Genomic DNA, 20,734 nt, shown 5'->3' on the forward strand with positions numbered 1-20,734 from the left:
CGAAGCGTAAACCACGCCCGTCACCCTTCGTTCGATAGATACCGTTGATCTATCGTTAACAGATAAGAAAAGCCATAATATGATTCCATCATTAAACATGGAGAGAGAGAGAGAGAGAGAGAGAGAGAGAGAAAATCTTATTCTATTTCATAATGTAATAATTAGTGCATCACGAACACACTGCAAAAAATATCGTGAATACACTGTAATAAGTAATCTTTATGTTGTAGCAGTAACATCATTTGATAATAACTGTTGAGGTCTGGCAAGGGGAGGAGAGGAGACATTACTTTTAACCTGTGTTAAACTCATCTAACACTGCGGTCTGGCACATAACGAATGATGATTGAACATAGGGAGAGGTAAAAAAGCCAAGCTCGATCAATAGTGCTGTTCAGCTTTACACATTTCACTTAGTACACAACAATGCTTTCCTTCCATGGATTAGCTAATAACCTGTTTGGCCTAGAAAAAACTTGATGCCACAATGATAATCTTCAAAGTGAACATAGAAGAACAATTACTCGATTATTATCAGTTCACTCATTTTACAGATACTAAATTACCTGTCTGATGGAAACAAAACTTCCTCCCGTAAACAGATAAGAATCTGGAACTGTAGATAAATACTTGTAAGGATATACTGTTGCGGAAGCCTGGTCTGATGCAGAAAAGAAGATAAAACTTGGTCACGGCATGTCTCACTTGTTTCTGCGGCAATGCCAGCACAATCTGGTGTTATGTTCCATATATGTGTCTGTGAATGGGGGCATCAAAGTTCCTGACAACTTCCATCCACTGCTTCTCTATTAGCAGAAGAGAATTATCTGACATGTGACTCACGAATAAGGCAGGATCTCTGAATGCAAAAAAATCAAAATTCTTTTTGTTAAAAGGTTTAGATTTCTGTTCTAGATATTTTCGCTTTCGCTTTCCTCCAAAAATTTTGTTATAATCATTTTTCTCTAGTGGTAGATCTGAATGAATGGAGCTTTCATCATCTTGATCAACTGGCAACCCAAAGTCGATAAAGCACATCGCCCTGTATGGATAAGAAAAGGTCAAAACATGATTAAGGATCCCCCTGAACACTAGTGTTGGTGGACAAATGTCCTTTCAGACAATAAAAGTCAAATCCTTTGCGATGAAATATAATATCAAAAAAATATAATGAAACAAATGAAGACGTTGATCTCACACTAGTTGGCAGCCTGATGCAAAATAACACAAGTAAATCTTTCCAGATTTAATTTCACTGAATCACCTCGAGCAGTTAACAAATATGATTGTTCAATTTTACTTTCAACTCATTAGAGAGGTTCTCGACTATAATGATCTTTATTTACAAAGATTTACTAAATGTCAGTGCCACATTATTCAAAGAAGTATGCTAATGCAAACAAAAGAACTTCCCAAGTGAGCAAAACACATTAAATATCAAAGAGTTGCTGCTTTTGGTAAAAGCAACAACTAAATATAAAATAATTGCTTAATTTGTTGGTCCTCAAAGTAATAGTAAAGCAGTTCTCAGACAAGACATAGTTCAACCTAATTTCCTTGCTTTATGAAAGTTAACATACAAGTGCACATTTATGTACCACCATGAAAAATCAGCCATGTTACTAAAGCTAAACAATGAAGACAAATCATACCTTGCACTATATATGATAACTGAAGATGATAAGGAGAAAGGCAGAAAAGTGAGGCCAATGATCTCTCCTGGAAATTCTTGAAATCTTCGAGGAAGATGGTGACTGTGGTGCTTTGACCATTCACCTAACTGTTTTGCTTCTAAATCAAACACAAAGACTTCATTACAAGATGTTGTGACGACAAACACATTACTGTTTTTAGGAGGAAAACCGGCAGCAGTGACAGAAGCATCGTTCAACCTGGATATGAACCAGTGTTGCCTGCCAAACGACAATAAAACTGTCTCGATCAACCAAGACTATTACAATTGAACTAACAAGCAAATGAAAAAATAGAGGCACAAAAGGGATGTTAATCTGTAACAGGCACATGCAAAGTTTTTAGGCCAACTGAAGAAAGAAAAGGTGTCACACAGCAGATATACAAATTCTCTCAACATAAAGTTTCCAGGTTGATGATAATCATGGCTAAAAAAAAAACAATTTATAGAATATACTCAAACATCCAGAGTTCCAGCAAAAATTATTCACTTGACCAATTGAAAGATAGTTAAAAGAAATAATTTCAAAAAGACTATTTAAAAATTCTCACTCTCCCACCCCAAAAGATTATAATAAATATCAGAAAAGATAGTCAACTGTTGGTGAAATTTGTATATAACTGCAAATGATATAGGACTCAAATCAGTAAATGACATTATAGCTAAATCAACTTACCTGTCTATCTCTAAATTAAATATGTAGATGTCACCAAAACAATTAATAGCAGCTAACCACTGCCCATCTGCACTAGTGAACATTTTGGTAACAGGAGGCTCGCTGGGTGCAAATTTCAAATTATCCAACTTCCTTTGAGGGACAAAAGTGTGAACTAGCTCTGATCCTTTGATTTCCACAACCTGTTCTCCAAAACACGCTCAACATCAGTGATAATTGATAAGAAGTAAAATGAGACACGGTAGAAGTATTAGCAAAAGATCTGTGCCACTCAAACCCATGCATAAACAAGGCAGTAAAGACAATAAATAAGCTATCAAGAAACAAAACTAAGAAGTTCACTTAGAACAGCTGACTAAATCTGCCCTAAATCCTCAATTACAAAACAAAATTAACTTACATAAATATTTCTATCATGACCAGCTAGCATCAGGCGTGAGGAATCTGCACTGAAAATCATAGTGTGCGCATGCAACAGCCTCTTAGGTAACTTTATTTTGACAATAGACCACTTGCTTTTTCCAACTTTTTGTTTTCTCAATTCAAAGAGGTAGGGCTTTACTTGATCAGAGTATGCAAAGAGCATTCCAGAAGTACTTATTGCACTACAAACAATTTTTCTGGATCCTTTGCTTTTCACCCGAGCAAGAAGTTGTGTCGCCACCTCTTTACCATTTAACTTGACATGCAAAACATCCAATGCGCCAGAGGATTGAACAAGCATTGTTGAAGCCCCATGTACAACTGTATTATTCACCAACTTTATCAATGGCTGCTGAGGTGCAGGGCAAATATCATGAGGTGAGAATTGGGTGAACTCTCTAGCAGAGTAAGCAAATAACTTTGCATCATCGCCTCCAGAAATGAGCATTGGGACCCCTAGATGTGCCCATCTGTGATAACTAAAACTGATGGGTTTCTCTTGACGACGTACCTTGTGCACCTTCTCATCAGGTAATGTATCTATCAAAGAAATTATGGAACATACACAAGTTCAATATGATGTTTAGAGTGCAATGCAAACAAGAAAAAATTGAACACTTCATTAGTGGTTCATATTAGCAAACCTTCTCTATTAATTGGTACTGTCATTGCCAATGCCCTTACATCATGAGTATGAGCCCTTATATATCCAACATAGGTCCATTTAACCATTTCTTCCTTAGGAAGCCCCTCTTTCTCCGTACTAATCATATCAGTCGAAAGCTTATAAAGAATAACCTGGACAACCATGAGAATGAAGTTTATCAGTTACAGCTCAATAACACATTTAGATTCATAGATCTAAACCTGTATTTACAAGTTAAGAATACAAGAATAAGCTAAACCAATGATTTTGCATGGTGTAATCAAAGCTTCCCTCTAAATAGTGTTGATCTACCTTCTATATATCATGTGAGAATATATCTACATGACAAATTGAGCAATGAAGCAAATACACATGATTATTATGACCAAAAATGAAAGAGAAGAACTTTGCAAGAGCATATTCAAGATCCTTCACAGTGCAGTGGGGAACAAATAAAACTGTAACTCAAGGGTGATACTTGAACTGCTACAGACGCTTCAAGCTTTCTAGAGTCTTGTGCATTGAAGCATAGCAATTCAGAGGTAGATCTTACAGCTCAACCAACTCCAAATGTTAGTCACTGCAACTACACTAATTAATTATCGAGGGTGTCCTCAGCTTACAGATAAGCCATCACTACTCTAAATCTAGCTTCTTGTTTTCTTGATCATTCATTCTCTTTGACTAGCAAAAAAGAACAAATATGTTACCTTTCCTGAAGCCTATATTTTGTCTAAGCAAGAAAATAAATTTCATATGCTATGGTTCATAATTATGCTTGATAGATCATCTTGTTAATTTTATACACTGCTTAAGCTGGTCCCATGTTCAAAGTGGTAAAGTTGAGATTAAGCCATTAAGCAATTGTAGAAAGATAACAAACATTGTAGACACGATTGAATACCTGATTCACAAATAGGTATGTCATATTTATTACTAGGTAAAAAAGCCTTCTTTTTTCATCCACCAAAAGAATCCAATAACGTACATTGGAAGCTAAGTATATTTAACAACTGAAAGCCACTTATATGATAATGATATGAACTCAGTACCTGTCCATCTGAACCAGCAGAAAACACCCTGTTTTGACTAGGGACAGCAGCTAAAGCATTCACATCACCCTTATGATAAGTGAGTGCTTGCACAAGTGTTCCATGGTGACTGTCCCAGAATTGAACACTCCCAGTACTATCTCCACTGATAAGTGTGCCAGACCTAATAGAATAGCTTGTGGATGAGAGAAGAATTGGCTAGAAAGGAGTTTCACATAGACATCCAAATAACTATAGCATTTTTTTAATTACCTTAAGAAGAGCAATGACAACACACAAAGGTCCGGTCCACTGCCCAAACCTCCGAGCCCAACTGTAATGCGGTATGTCTCGTGGAAAGATGTAACATTCCAACATCTTATGAAACTGCAAGAACCATCAGGACAACAACATGATCCTGTAAAATTATGTTCTAAATAGCACAAAAATAATGGCCGAGAAGAAAACAGTAGTACATGACGAAAGGTCAACACACCACAGAATGAAGCTAACAAGGAAGGATTGGGCTTACATACAAATACAAAAGGGTAACAAGATTAACATATATAATATACAGTACAACCATTAACAAATGAACATACCCATCACTGCTCCCTGAAAATATCAACTCTGCATTTTGGCTCCATGTAACACTCAAAATTTGCCCTGCAATTAAGGAAATAACAAGTTTTCATAATAGAAATAACAAAAAATAATGAGGAATAAGGTTAAGAATCTAACCGCTAACCCTGGGGAAAGATCTGCTGCAAGTCAACCCATCTTTATCAGAGACGCTATACATTCGGATACAACCATCATCACAGGCAACAGCCAAACGTTGACTAGATGTCTGAGAGGCTACAGTGTGAAGCTCATCAGATTCATCGTCATCATCATTAAGACAAGATTCAGAATCACTCTGACCATCATGATTTGTGCAACCATTTGGTACAAGTCCAGAGTCAGTCTTCTCTGATTGCAGTGAATCAACAGAAGGCTCTACAGCCATCTGCCAGATAGAGACTCCAATCGAATCTAGTGCGATCTAGAGGAACCACATTAACAGGACAATCTGAGTATTGCAGTATTATAAACAAATGAACATTAAACAGCAAAATTTCTTAATCCATTGAGATTGCATGATAAAATTAATCAAGCAAAAAAACACCAGCCCGTTTAATGATAGCATTACAGCTTCAACTAGATTTTTAATATGTAATGCTCAATACTGCAGCTAAGTAGATGTTAATAACAGAGTGAAATGGATCCTCACTGCAGTTTCCACATTTGTCCTGTCTTAGGTTCCATCTGTACTTGGCCCTTGTGGCCAATATGGACTTTGATTGGTCCTTAACCATAAGGCTCTGAAACCTCTTTTTTTTTCTTTTTTGAGAAAAAGTTCCTCACCTTATGCAATTGCAAGAAGTTTCATGTAATTCAAAAATGTCCGACTCTTCTCATACTCATGAAATATATTAATAAATCCCTCATAACTCTCCATTGATTTGAGAAGGCTCATAACTGTACTTAATTGAGTCATAACACATGTAAGTTGAAGTTGACAATAGGGACACAATAAGTAACTCTTAGGTTCTTGAAACTAGTTTTCATGGTTTCAAATCATCAGTGCAGCTCTCAGCACATGATTCACCTTACAGAAATTTACTATAATAGAAGTCACACTATGTAAAACGCCCAGATCAAGTTGCAAATTCATGCACAAGAAACTTGTGACAAGGCTAGGTGACTAATTTGAGCAAATTTGATGCATTGACCAGTTGCATCCTACATTGCTAGCATGCGGAATTGTAGTTTCAGCAAGTACAACAAGAGGCAAGAACGGGTCTTTAATGCAAAAACAAAAAAGAAAAACCGAACCTTTTCGTTTAGCGAGTACAGATCCCACTCTGATATCGACCCATCTATTCTCGAGGACAGCAACCGTCCAGGGCCGGCGCTCTTCGAACTCGAGCGGCACCAGACCAACGAAGAAATCCTCCGACTAGGATCTCCTTGAACCGTCTTCAGGGAAAACACATAGATTAACATTTAGAAAATAGTTAGGGCAACAAGAACAAGAAACAACCAACACCACGACGGCCCATGAACCGTACAAGCTGGCAATGCCATCCAACGGAACCAGGCGAAACGAGCCATATCTCCACGGACCCGTCCTCCCGCGCCGCCGCCACCTGCGAGCCGTCCGCGCTAGTGGCCAAGGCCACCACCGCCGACGGCTTCCACTCCACCGAGCTAGTCCGATGAATTCGCAGCTTTTCCATGAGGAGAATCACGGAAGAATCTCCAAGTCAAAATCTGTGATCGAGATCAGAGGAGCGCGATGGCGGCCGGACGCCGCAATGACGATGGTTTTGAGACGCCAAACCCTGCCCTTTAAGAAGCGGTTCACGCAAATCTCTTTGTAGCAACCTAAGTTACGCGACCAGTACGGCACACGCCACATATCGCCCGACCTAAGTCGCGGCCTAAGGCCTTCCCTCCGATATATATATATATATATATATATATATATATATATATATATATATATATATATATATATATATATATATATATATATATATATATATATATATATATATATATATATATATATATGTGTATATGTATGTATATATATATATGTATATCTGTATGTATGTATATATGTGTATATATGTATATCTATGTGTGTGTATATATATATGTGTGTATATATATGTATATATGCATGTATGTATATGTATATATGTATGTATGTATATATATGTATACATGTAGACATGTATACATGTATGTATGCATATATATGTATACATGTATACATATATACTATATATAAATATATATATATATATATATATATATATACATAAATAAATATATATACATATACATATATATATATATACATATATATAAATATATAAATATATGCATATATATATACATATACATATACATATACATACACATCACATACACAGACATACATACATACATACATCACACACATATAAATACCTAAATACATATGATTTCATCAATACTACAAATATGGATTTCTTGCAAAGATGCCCGTCGAATGGAAGAAAAACGTTCTCTATGTGGTCAATTAATCATTTAACCTTTTCTTTATATCAAAATTTTCATGTAAATGTGGAGACTCACTGAAATGCTTTTCTTTGATTACTATTTTTTAAACTTCCAATAAAATTTTAGAAACTCGAAATTAAAAGGATGTAGTTAAAAATTACTAGAGATATTTATTTGAACATTTATCGAATTAATTAAATTTGACCAAAAATAAACTATTGTTTGTATAGTCCTACACAGCAACAGGGCATTTTTCCTAAGAAATAGGATTTGTAGTGGCCATTATATGTATGCCAAAAACGAAAAACAGAAGAATCTCACATTTATTCTATTTTCAATATCAATTTTGTGTCAATAAGTTCTACATCATTTTTAAGAACAGCAATTGTTTCATACGAGAAATATTATCAATAATTATTTATTAGTGATACCAAAAAAAGAGACAGAAGATGATAGCCGGATATGATGTCAAATATATGTGAAATTAATTTCTATAGAAGTGTCTAAGCTAATGATGAGCGTTATTCTGTTTTCTATTAAGTGAAATAGATACTCAATCTATGAAAGGGAATCCGGATATCTTTCCGAGTATATCTATCACAAGCCAAAGCATTGCATGGGAGAAAAGTGTTTTCCCTATTATTCTATGATGAATCAAGTACGATTTCACCAAACATCACTTTCCAAATATCATGTTTGGCTGATGAACAGAAAGCTAGCTCTTACCCTTCTTTCCACCTTTCTCCACTAACAGATGCCACTGCAGGTGGAAGCTCAGGAATCTTCAATTCCCTCGCATCTTATTGGAATTGATGATTGGTCTCCAAGAAGGAAGCTAATTTGTAACTTGTCACTGTTGCCTATTTTGCAAGGATTGGAGAACCACAGGCTGCAGGTGCATGTGATCCTTCACTGAACACAAGATTTCCCCTCACAAAAGTGGCCAAAACCTTGCCCGAGAGTCTCCTTCCTATATAGGGTGAGATATTCTGCATAAGGAGATCCACAATTATATCAAGGAAGAACAAACCAGATCTGATGAAGAATGATGGTATAAGGACTCAAATTCTTATAAAATACAAATGGAACCTGCTCTCAGGAAAAAGCCATATGCTTATATCGTTAAAAGCTGTTGAATCAAAAGCACAGGGATGAGAGAACATCACTAAACACCAATTTTTTTTCTTTTTGATAAGCAGAAACATCATGATCATTAATTCCAAATAAAGACTTATCCTGAAAGTCCCTATTGTCTGTCAAGCTTTGGCATGCAACAAGATGCCTTTTCAGGAATGATGCAATCTAATTCTCGGCCACTGCTTTACATATTTAAAGGAACACATATTTATGGTATATGTCTCTTGCTAAATAAAAATACACCGTAGAAACAGCTTCGTAGTGTATTAAGTAGTTAGTATATTTGGAGTTGAGATGCCCTTGCTTTCATTCATTGTTCAGATATCATCAGTACAAGAAGCCTAATGACAATTTTTCATTCATGGTTTATTTATTATGAGAAAAACTAAATCCACTTGAAGGTGTTAAAAAGTAAAGCTTCTGATCATGCTTTATAATGGTTCAGCTGACAAGTCACGATGCTTCTATAATTTCTAATAAAAGACTTTTTTATTGAAAGAAAATCATACTGCTTGTGCAGAAGAACGTAGTCACATCGGTGGTTGGCACATTAAATATAACGTGCCATGAAAACCACACGAATCATGATTAGAGCTAAATAATAATGATGGGATTGCAGAGGGGCATTGGAGCACAAGCATATTTGTGGTTTGGGGTCACAATCAAATTTATTTGCAGAGTCCATGCTTGTAAGGTGTACCATTTAATTATGTCTAACAAAAACAATGACATACACAGTAACTTCAGATATGGGGACCTGTATCAATTACCAAGTTCCCTCAAATTCTGCAGATGGTCTTATTAGCAACACAAAATATCCTATTGACATAAGTGAACTTAGTTTAGAGACTCTGATTAAATGTGTTATCTGACAATGACGAACAATGATGACCAGGAACCACTCATACGTGTTAAACAAATCAGTGGGTTATCTGACAATGATGAGCGCCTTAAGTGGCAGAGTAGTAAACAGATTTTTAAGAGAAACAAACATATACCGGATGCTTATGGTATGTTTTGTAGTTCTCATCAAGTTCAAACTCCACTTCAGGTTCCCATACAGCAAAATCTGCATCATTTCCCAATATGATGGCACCCTGAAACAAATCATTTAAAAGTTATCAGCATAATAATATTAATATGTATGTGACATCTCTACTGTGATACATATGAACCAAAAATACCATCCACCTCTTGTGCATATTCCATAGTTCCATGTTCCCAGGACATCTTATAACATGGATTGTCCAGGTAGGCCATGTTGCCCAGTGCAGTATGTAGATGGTTCCTGTGCCCATATATATTACTAATAACATGCATAGCAATCTGACTGATTTTAGCATGCACTATTTTGGTGCAGTTCCAGATTAGGACTGCATCCATGATTGGTAAAAGATTTACATATTAAGAGGACAAGAAGAAAAATCTCATCCACAGTTGTCTTGTCTAGAACGGAACAGTTTTTTGTATATTTATTTCCAATAATTTGAAATCAGTCGTCAGATATTCTGAATGTCACAAGGTTTACTCTAAATCATGGTATGCAATACCGAATGGTACCGCCCGTTACGGGCGGTATGTACCGGTCCGACGGCATACCGGTACGTGGACCGCCTGGTACCGGACGGAACATGCTACAGTGCTACAGTAGGAAGAAAATATATAAAACTATTCGGTACGCCCTGGTGTACCGCTCGGTACACCCTGGTGTACCACTCGGTACGCCGGTACCGTACTGTACCAAGCCAACCTCGAAACATCGGTACGGTACAGTATTGCATACCTTGCTCTAAATTATGAATTTATGACAAAGTCAAAGCTTAAAAATGAATTATGAGATGTTGTAAGCATTCTTTCTGATAGCTTTGCTAATGAAGATTCTACAGTACATGATAAATACAGTACATGATAAATATACAGTTATAGAACACCTAGCAATCAATAAATATTCCGTATTTATTGATTAGAGTTTTTTTAATAAAATGATTAGCATCCGAAGATGAAAACTTAACCTCTCACAAAAGAAAATCTTATATTCAAACTCATTTTAGTTCCAGTGGAAATAAAAGGGTTTTGTCCATTATCCACGCTGTGCTTCATACCACACAGGATTGGGCACTAGCATGAAGTGGCAATGTCCTATGTGGATTTTAAACAAGACAAATTGTAGGATAATAAGCTATTGTTAACAGACATAAACTAGCTATTAACTGTGAAATTGTATTAATGCATCAATATACGTAAGACCAAGGCTTGCAATTTTGGTCCGTACCAGTGTACCGACCAATGATCGGTATGGTACGTACCGAGACGTACCGACGGTATGCCTAAAAAACATTGAAAATAACTCCAAAAATACTTGAAAATAAAAAAATATTAGATTAGGGCTTTTTGGTTTAAAATAAATATAAATTTAGTATAATTTTAGCGAAAATAATCTAAATTACAAAAGAATACTGATATCTTTTTCGAGCTTTGAGGAGTACCTTTGTGGTACACTCCGGACCATCCTTTTGTTAATATTGAATTATCTACAAAGAAATGATTTGAATTATTATATTGTGATATGTTTCGTACCATCCTCGTCAAGTTCCATGATATGAATTTTAAGTGGCATGTGTAAAATACTACTTCTCGATCCATGCACCACCCTCAAATTGTGTAGACAGGACCATCAACTCCCTAGCATCGTTGTCATCATCAATTGAGGCATTGCCATCCACGTCGCTGCCATGTCATTGGGTTGAGCGGGTTGTTGAATGCAATTGAGAAGGTGTTTCATCGCCCGACTTGATTTTTTCCAACAGTGTAGCTGATGCTACTGCCTTCCTCTTTGCCTTTGCCTTTGCACACTAGGCGGACGACTATGACAATTGGGTGTCTCTAGTTCCTCGAGCAATCTGACTCGATGTTGTTTGGCCCCTTCTGCCACGTTCTGACCGAGGGGGATCTTCCTCTTAATCCTCCCAAATTTGATCCAATCCACAAATCATAGCCTCATTGAGTTTAAAAGAGTGAAAATATCAAAATGAGAGAGAGATGTGAGTGAGAATGAGTTTGAGAGAGTTGAAGAGATTTAGAGAGTGATGAGTCAAAAGAAGAGGGAGGAAAGGGTTTTAAAACTCTTTTCTATGGTTCAAACACTAAATTTGACCGTTTGAAATAGCGCGATCTCAGCCCTTGATCGGTAACGATCGAAATCCGATCATTACCGACCTGTACCGCTCGGTACAGACCCCGTATGGCCCAATACAGGGTCAGGTTATGGTACCATCTAGTAGAGGATGATTCACGTACCGGTCCCCTATCGGACCAGTACATACCACCCGTACTGAGTAGTACGGGTCGGTACGACGAACCTTGCATAAGACCAATATTCATGCTCTAAAGTTTCTACCGCCTAGATCATGGTACCAACGTGATAGTATTTGCACGTGATAGTCTCATTTATATACAAGTACTGCAAAAGACTGGCAATACTGTAGATTCATAGCTGCATGAATGATATCAATGGTTCTAGAAGTTATCATCCTACTGTAGCATAATAAAGTTTCCTAAAGAGAAATCAAGTAGTCTGAATTAAACAGAGATAACATAGATTAGTACCTTGTACTTTTGGCCTGCAAGCTTTGCAGGCCTCTCACTCCACCATGTTGCAATCTGACTGAACGAAACTCCATACTTTTGTCCATAAGTCCATGTGATAGGAAGAACATACTACAGAACATTCATGTCCCATTAGTTTTTAAAGGGAGGATTAAAAAATCCATCTATTGAAGTGACATTGAAAAGCTTAGTGATGTATCTAATTGTTACTACAAAGATATGTCATGAAGCTTTTAATCAAAAAAGAAAAAGAGTATATAAACCGATTGTTTTGCACTCCAATACAGCTCTTCTTGCTGTAGTTACACCCCAGTTTAGTTGGTTACCAAAAACAGGGAAAATGAACCAACTTTACCTGGAGAGCAAATTGCTTTACTATGTGGCCTGAAAATAAGAGCATAGAATAATACTAGTCCTGAAATGTTGTACTGCAGGGGTCAACTTCTTCTAATTTCTTAGAATAAAATAAGTCGAATGTAGAACACACCTTTATAAATAAATAGGTATACATTTGTACGTCAGCATATATATATATATATATATATATATATATATATATATATATATATATATTATACTATAAACAACGGTTCAGGGGTTATGGACAAGAATGACCAGCCCACAGGTAAATACTTGCTATCTATTGGATATTTGACTGTATGTAGGTACCTTTTTCTTTTTTATTGTATCCTTTTTAGGATTTTTGAAATGTTGATATTTTTCATTCCAAATTATAAATGTTCCTTGAACTGGATCGTCTGACCCAGATGCTATTAACTACCCTGTCAACATTTTCTACTTGCTAGGAACATAAAGCTAAACTCTTTTAACCCAACTATGATGACAAGGCCTAGATATCCAGATAAAATAAATGTTTATGGTGAGACTCAACCAATGAGAAATAAGGAAAAAAATATAAATACCAAGAAAGTTCCTATGAGCTTCATGAAGAAGAATAGGAGATAAATATTAGGTTCCAGGGTGGGCAAATATAAGAAGGGCAAGCAAAGACAATTCAAGAAGGGGCTTATGAAATTTAGCATGGATCTGTGGTCAGTCACTTAGATATGTAAATTAGATTTCCATAAATCAGATGACAAAGTTCATTCGAGTCCCATCCTAATTGATGATCACCTTTTAAGGAGAGTCAGATGTCAAATGCCAGAGGCAGGCTTTGGTACATGAAAAAACTAGGGTTCAAATTACAAAAAACAACTATCTTAGAGTTAAGGTTGTGTATATTAACCGTTTCCAGATGCCTCATGCACGGGGTTTACCTAGATGGCAACATAAGATGTGGAAAAAAAGTGGGTGATAAAATGAGAAAGACCATTCTCGTGCTAACTCTGTTGGCATGGTACCAATATAAGAAATCTAATTTGCTCAACATCACATCAAAATTCAATGTCAGTGACTACAATGAAGCATGTCAATTCTACACACGAAAGAGCTTGCACTTTGTATTATCCCATCACAATTTGTGAGCGAAAATAATATGCATATTTAATGCAGGATGACAGTTGATAGTTCACATACATTCTTCTTCCCTAGACCATCTATGAGTATAGTTTAAATTCTCAGGATTTGTTAATAAGATGTTCTGTTCATATATAAGTGGACCATGACTCACATAGATGCAGCATGAATCTCATTCATAAATGTAAATGGCAGATCCTTATATGGAAGCACCAAAGTTTCTTGCATGCAAATACAGGTTTTGGCCATCTCTAAAATATAGTATTTTCAAAAGTTTGAACATCTAATAATGCTATAGTAATGCCTACAAGGTTAACATGCATATTTTCAGATCAGAAACAAGCTTACAGTAGATTTTGTTAGTTGTAAGATTTTGTTAGTTGTAAGCAAGAGAGATTGATGAATCACTAGTTGTAAGCAAGAAATACTAAGGCTACACTAGTAAACAATATGGTGTAGTTCATGACATATTAATAATGATACGAAATTTGATTTTTTCCAAACTAAAATTATACGAGAATATTATTTTTTATATATTTTTTATACTAGTGGCGCTCTTATGACCAAACCAGTGATTTAAAAAGCGCTAGGTACCAAAAGATGTCAAGGTCTAAACCTCGCCAGAGCAAAGCGAGGCACTAAAATATAAAAATATATAATATAATTAATAAATATAATTATTTAAATAAAAATATGATATTAAATTAAAAAAATCTTACAGAATCACAATATCACATTAACAAAAAATCTCAAAATTCAAAATAATAACAATAATTTCAAATAAATAAAAATTAACAGTATTAAAATCAAAATAATATATTATTAATCTAATAAATAAAAAAGTATTATTACTAGTATACAGTTAACAGTATACTGTTAACAGTGTACTATCGAGTCGACGTGAGAAGAGAGAGTAAGAGTAATAGTAGCGGTGAGTAGCGGCAGCAACAGTGGGAGCGGGAGCGACGATAGTGGCAGCGATAACGGTAGCAACGAGTAGCGGCATTGATCGTGGTAGCGGAGGCATAGTGTAAGAGTAAGATCGAGGTTGCTGACTAAGAGAAGCAGCAGTGGTAGTAGCGACCAGCGACAGCATGAGCGGGAGCAGCGAGCTGTCACGAACGGTCGTGGCGCACCCGCAACAACTTCGTTCAACGAATCGTTCGTCGCTTTTTGCATGCTTGTACAGATACATGACAGCATGTTTTGCCTTGATTTTGTGTGTTTTTGCTTGAAAAATATAAGCAATGACAGTTCGCAACGCTGTAGTGCGACCGCTCACCGCGCCGGACCAAACTACCCCAAAATGGTTTCATTTTCATATGCCACGGCTTGTTTTCTACAGACTACAGGCTCACGCAAAACATCAGCCATCTCAGCACCCTGGAAGCCCCTGGGTGGCACTAGGGGGGATGGGGCTTCGGGGTAGTGTCGGGCGTTGAACAATCTTCACAAGTTCGCACGTTAACTTAACGGGAACTTACCTTCGCGCCCGACTCCCGGTGAGCAGTTGTTTGCGGACTTACAACTGTTTGTTCTACCTTTTAAAGTCCTTGTTTTCTCCTTCCTCTCTTTCTCTCTTGCACTCAAGGTGCTCGCTGAATTGTTTGTAAAGCTTCCCTTTTCGCGAGACGTCGAGACTTATCCATCGCTCGTTTTCAAACTAATCAACTTTCTGTTTCGTAGGTCCTTCGGGACCTGTACGAGGTTGCAACTAGGTTAACCCTTTACGGACGCATAGTTGCAAGGGCGCCTCATGACTTAGGCAATCCCAGTTAAGTCCGAGGAGTTGGCGCAAGGGTGCTTCACGACTTAGGCAACTCCAGCTAAGTCCGTGACTTTGCCATAAGGGTTCCTCATGATTTATGCAATTCCAGCTAAGTCCGTGACATTGTGGTATCAGAGCAGGCAAGCAATTCGAGCAAGCAGCGAAGAAACTTCGCAATCTCGCCATGACAAAGCATTGTTACGAATCGAGCAAGACGGGGCAAGCCGGACTATTGCCCCAAGCAACCGCAGGTGGGCTACAAGTGCAAACTCGCTCTCATGTTGTTGAAGCCGCTTTGGAAGAACGTGGCAGCGAACATGATGAGTGAGATGTTGGCTACTCTCCATAAGCGGAGGCACAATCTGGAGCGCCAATCGGGAAAAAGAGCCATAAGGAGAGATTCATAATATCGAAAACCCGCATGGATGTTCTTGAAGCGAGCTTGGAGGAACTCTACCTAGGCCAACGAAGGCTTCTTGGGGTAGAGAGCTTGCAAGAAGAAGCTGAATCCCAAATCGACAACGTTGAGGCTCTAGTCGATTGACTGACGGACAATAACAAAGACTCCGTGCAACATTTGCACGAAGTCGTGGCGGAACTCACTTCCAGAGTGACAACGCTCACAAGGGTACTAAATGCGGGAGGGAGCAACACCAGTGTTGCGTCGCCATAAAACTTGAGGGCACTTAAGCATCATTGCTATGGAGGTGCTAGGGATGCAAAGGAGCTCGAGAATTTCTTGTTTGATATGGAACAGTACTTTCGAGCTACAAGGCCCAATTTTAAAGATACCAAAGTTTTAATAGCAACCATGTATCTGAATGGGGATGCAAAACTTTGGTGGCGAACCGTTGGGAGGAGATCCAACAAGGTCAGTTTCATGTGGACACATAGGAGGACTTGAAACGGGAGTTGAGAACTCAGTTCCTACCCGAGAACACAGAATTCGTCGCAAGGAGGAAGCTGAGACAACTCCGTCAAAGTACTTCCATTCGAGACTACGTAAAGCAATTTTCTGCACTGATGCTAGACATATAAGATATGTCTGAGAAGGATAAGCTGTTCAGCTTCTTTGATGGCCTGAAGCCATGGGCTTAACAGGAACTGTATCGAAGGAATGTCACCGATATGATCGACGCAATTGCGGCCGCAAAAATGCTTACCAACTTTGTTTCCTCGGAGGACTCAGGGAAAAGGAAACAATCTTCAAGAAATCGCCCTCCAAAATATTTTCGAGGAAAGGAGACCGAGGGCGAGCAAAGGAAGAAGAGTTCCCATAAAGGGCCAAGCTCGAAAGGCAAGACCCTAAAACCTGACGGATGCTCCTTGTGCGGAGGACCGCACATGGTGAGGGAATGCCCACAGAAACAAGAACTTGATGCCTTAACAACTTCAATCCACCCCCCCAAATCATACAAGGGCAAAGTCGTCGCTCTTAGTTCGAGTAATTCGGAATCCAGCAGCGACGATGAGTCGCAAGGACCCCGGATGGGAGCAATGCGTTTGTTAAATGCTTTGCGGGGTCAAGTGGGGGGGAACATGAAGACAAAGCCACATAAAGCAAGGAGAAGTGAGCTGATGTACGTGAATATCAAGCTCAATGGCCAAACAACCCATGCAATGGTGGACACGGGCGCTAACCACAACATGATTGCTAATCTAGAAGCAAAGCGACTAGGGCTGATGTTGGAGAAGAACCCAAGTCGGATGAAGGCGATGAACTTAACGGCCAAACGGATCTCCGGGCTGGCAAAGGGAGTCCCCCTCAAGATCGGAACATGGAGCGGGAGCACAAATATGATGGCGGTGCCATTAGACGACTTCAAAGTGATTCTCAGAATAAAGTTCACGCACGCGGCAAAGTTGGTGCCATTGCCGTTCCTGAACTCCCTATGTTTAATGGGAGGCGACGACCCCTGTGTGGTTCCCGTCTCTCGGAGTGGAACCAAGGACCCCCAACAAATATCGACATTACAATTGAAGAAAGGGGTACGAAAAGGAGAATTAACCTTTGTGGCTGCTGTGAAGCTAGAGCCACTTGACGGGGAGGCTATTTATGAACCTGCTGTGGTGGCGAACGTTTTGAAGGAGTTTACAGATGTTATGCCACCTGAGTTGCCGAAAACTCTGCCACCACGTAGAGGCGTGGATCATAATATTGAGCTGGAGCCGAGAGTAAAGCGTTCAGCGAGACCACCATATCGCATGTCCCCTCCAGAGTTGGCAGAGCTCAGAAAACAGTTAGACGAATTGCTAAGCAGTGGTCTCATCCGCAGTTCCAAAACACCATTCGGAGCTCCAGTTCTCTTCCAAAAGAAACAAGATGGGAGCCTCCGACTATACGTCGACTATCGAGCCCTCAACAAGATGACGTGAAGAACAAGTATCCCATCCTGCTCATTGCGGACTTGTTCGACTAATTGGGCAAAACAAAGTATTTCTCTAAACTCGACCTCTGGTCGGGGTATTGGCAGGTGCGCATTGTTGAAGGCGACGAAGCGAAGACTATTTGCGTGGCCAGGTATGGAGTGTTTGAGTTCTTGGTGATGCCTTTCAACTTAACCAATGCCCTGGCCACATTCTGCACTCTTATGAACCAACAATTCAAAGAGTATTTGGATAAGTTTGTGGTCGTCTACTTAGACGATATCGTCATTTATAGCCAAATGCTCGAGGTGCTAGTCATAGGTGCCCTGCAAGCCAATCACATGAGTGATAACACGTATGACATGATACGCATTCTTTTTACTTATTATATTTTGACATTTTTATCACTTTATATTGCTTGTTGCATATATGCATATATATTATGATGTCCGTGGATTTGTGCAATAGGAATCAGATCGTGATGAGATCATAATAATGAGATCGATTCGCCTTTAAACACAAACCTTAAATAATCCTAGTCATAGGTTACTCGAGAGGGATATCGAGATAACCGGATAAATTGGTGTGCTGTATACCCATCCATATGATGGAGGCAATTGGTATCATAGCTGCTCGTGTGGGGACACACTAAGGATACAATGCAGGTGCTAATTGAAGAATGAGTTCACTAATTGATCCGCTCACGGAATACTAGATGGTTGATGATGCCTTACTGTCAGACAACGATTTCGTAGTCCCAGTAGTGTATCTGATCCTTAGACTTGAGACACCAAGGATATCCTGTATGAGTACTCTACTCTTTGATACCAGACTTATAGGTTTGAAAGTTTTAAATCTAATACAACTGGTTATTAGGAGTGGCAGCCAACCTTACGAGGGCTATTGAGTGTCGATAGAGGATCATTCGCTCTCGGTATCATGAGAGGAATATCCCGTGTTCTTGCTCAAACAAATTCTTGGTCAAGGTCATTCGGATTTAGAGAGAAAGAGTTCACCGGGAGAATTCGATTAGAGTGAGACTCGAGGAGAAACCGTATGACAACACCATGCCGGCTATATGGTCTCTGGGATATTAGATGAATGAGAGACTATAGGTACGCAGTAACTGAGGACAGATAGGTCCAAAAGATTGGATTCCCTTGTATCGTTTGGGGAATGTGGCGTAGTGGCCTAAATCGTCCGCAATCGATGAGTCGAGTGAATTATTATAGAGATAATAATTCACTGATCCAGAAGGAATTTTGATAGGTATGACTCATGACCAGCTCGATATTGGACCTAGAGAGTCACACACATAAGGTAGGTGTTGCGATGAGTAGAGATTCGAATATGAGATATCCGTTGGAGCCTCTATCTTATTAGATATCCAATGAGCCCCTAAATTATTAGATCCCATGGATGAGATCCAATAAAAACTAATAAGAGATTATTGGGTAGAGACCCACTAATCTAAGAGGCTTGGGTAATTGGATGGAGATCCAGTACCCAATAGGGCAGGATCCATTAGGGTTAACTAGGGGCCGCTATAAATAGGAGGGAACTAAAGGCCCATAGGCTTGGGTTTCTTAGTAGCCACCTCCTATTCTCCTCTCCCTTCTCAGATAACAGGCCTGGAGATTTGAGGAGCGTCGTTGCAGCCCTACTGTGTGGATCACCGTTAGAGAGGAGGACGCTTGACCTCCTTCATCCACTCCTACAGATCTGTAAAGATTCGGGGATATACGATCTCCCTAGATAACACAACTATCTGTCTCACACGTGATTTTCTGTGTCGCGGGTTTTACGCACCAATCTTCATATGACGACGAACACATATTAAGAAATTTGGGGTTTTTTGTTTTATATTTTTTTGCTGCGCATATGATGTCGCCCTTAGATTTCCCAACACAAAAAGTATGTCAAGCACCTTCGGACAATTTTCAAGGTTCTTAAGGAGAACATTTTGTTCGTGAAAAGCGAGAAGTGCTATTTTGCTCAGACGGAGATCTTATTCTTAGGGTATGGAATCGATGATGGTTCCATTCAGATGGACAAATCAAAGGTACAAGCTGTTGCGGAATGACAAACTCCAAAGAAGGTGCCGGAATTGAGATCCTTCCTAGGCTTCGTCAACTTCTATCGACGCTTCATAGCTGGGAATTCGAAGTGCGCAACTCCACTGACGAAGTTGCTGATGGAGCAACCTTGGAGATGGTCCGACAAATGTGAATCGACATTCCAAGATCTAAATGTTGCTGTGTTAGGAAGACCCGGTGCTCAAATTGTAGGACTATAGAGAGCCCTTCGAAGTCTATCATACATATGCTTTAGACTTCGCTATTGGGAGAGTACTGTTAGGACTCTAGCTAGGAGAGTCCTAATTGAGAGGGACATTCATGTAAAACCTACCTAAGCCGACCCCTATTAAAGAGGTGAAGTGACCGGCTAGGGTTAGGAGGTTATTTCTTAGAGAAGAATAAGGAGTTGTAAAGGAATATGAGTCTTGAGTATGAGTCCTATTAGGAGTTGGTTAGAAGTAGGAGTCTTGATTAGGAGTCCTATTAGGAGTTGGTTAGAAGTAGGAGTCTTAAGTAAGAGTCCTATTAGGAGTTAGGGTTTAGAAGCCCTATAAATAGTCATGTATTCCACCTCTTTTCATAAGCAATAGATGAATCTTTTCTGCAGCCTTTGAGCAGCAACTTGGAGGGAGGAACCCCTATAGACTTCCAAGGAGGCCGATCCCCTAAAGAGATCAACCCCAAGTTTAGAATCTGCAAGGGTTCTAACACCTGGTATCAGAGCAGCGTTCTTGGCG

The 20,734-nt window shown here is 38.8% G+C and overlaps 2 protein-coding genes across 5 annotated transcripts in view; both read right to left on the reverse strand.

The window, feature by feature from the left end:
• Positions 1 to 363: 363 nt before the first annotated feature.
• LOC103972978 (WD repeat-containing protein PCN) lies at positions 364 to 6,876 on the reverse strand. Of its 2 annotated transcripts, XM_065168990.1 has the most exons (12): positions 6,584 to 6,876; positions 6,348 to 6,491; positions 5,394 to 5,514; positions 5,211 to 5,327; positions 5,072 to 5,135; positions 4,743 to 4,856; positions 4,491 to 4,653; positions 3,437 to 3,590; positions 2,770 to 3,332; positions 2,370 to 2,551; positions 1,653 to 1,913; positions 364 to 1,042 (listed from the first exon to the last, which is right to left on the reverse strand). In XM_065168990.1, exons 1-12 carry the CDS (start codon positions 6,749 to 6,751, stop codon positions 739 to 741), a joined length of 2,355 nt encoding a protein of 784 aa, XP_065025062.1. In that variant the 5' UTR covers positions 6,752 to 6,876; the 3' UTR covers positions 364 to 738. The 2 variants fall into 2 exon arrangements, with proteins under 2 accessions (XP_065025062.1, XP_009385680.2); XM_009387405.3 differs by having other exon boundaries at positions 5,211 to 5,514; positions 6,584 to 6,875.
• A 1,250-nt stretch (positions 6,877 to 8,126) lies between these two features.
• LOC103972977 (probable allantoinase) overlaps positions 8,127 to 20,734 on the reverse strand; it is a 45,724-nt gene continuing 33,116 nt past the window's right edge. For 2 of the 3 annotated variants that reach the window (XM_018821236.2, XM_009387403.3), the window contains exons 13-15: positions 12,309 to 12,419; positions 9,701 to 9,799; positions 8,127 to 8,554 (exon numbers count right to left, since the gene is read on the reverse strand). In XM_018821236.2, coding sequence (XP_018676781.2) covers positions 8,426 to 8,554; positions 9,701 to 9,799; positions 12,309 to 12,419 — 339 coding nt within the window. In that variant the 3' untranslated portion in view covers positions 8,127 to 8,425. The remainder of the gene's footprint in view (positions 8,555 to 9,700; positions 9,800 to 12,308; positions 12,420 to 20,734) is intronic. The other variant, XM_065169009.1, reaches the window with a different exon arrangement.

This window comes from Musa acuminata, chromosome BXJ1-4 (assembly GCF_036884655.1).
Source record: "Musa acuminata AAA Group cultivar baxijiao chromosome BXJ1-4, Cavendish_Baxijiao_AAA, whole genome shotgun sequence".
Taxonomy (NCBI): Eukaryota; Viridiplantae; Streptophyta; class Magnoliopsida; order Zingiberales; family Musaceae; genus Musa; species Musa acuminata.

Excerpts from the sequence above, each read along its gene's own strand:
- LOC103972978 (XM_009387405.3), bottom strand. The coding sequence starts at position 6,751 with ATGGAAAAGCTGCGAATTCATCGGACTAGCTCGGTGGAGTGGAAGCCG. Across the intron at positions 4,857-5,071 it reads TTTTCAGGGAGCAGTGATGG|TTTCATAAGATGTTGGAATG; the intron begins GTATGTTCATTT and ends TGGTTCTTGCAG. Across the intron at positions 1,043-1,652 it reads GTTATCATATATAGTGCAAG|GGCGATGTGCTTTATCGACT; the intron begins GTATGATTTGTC and ends TTATCCATACAG.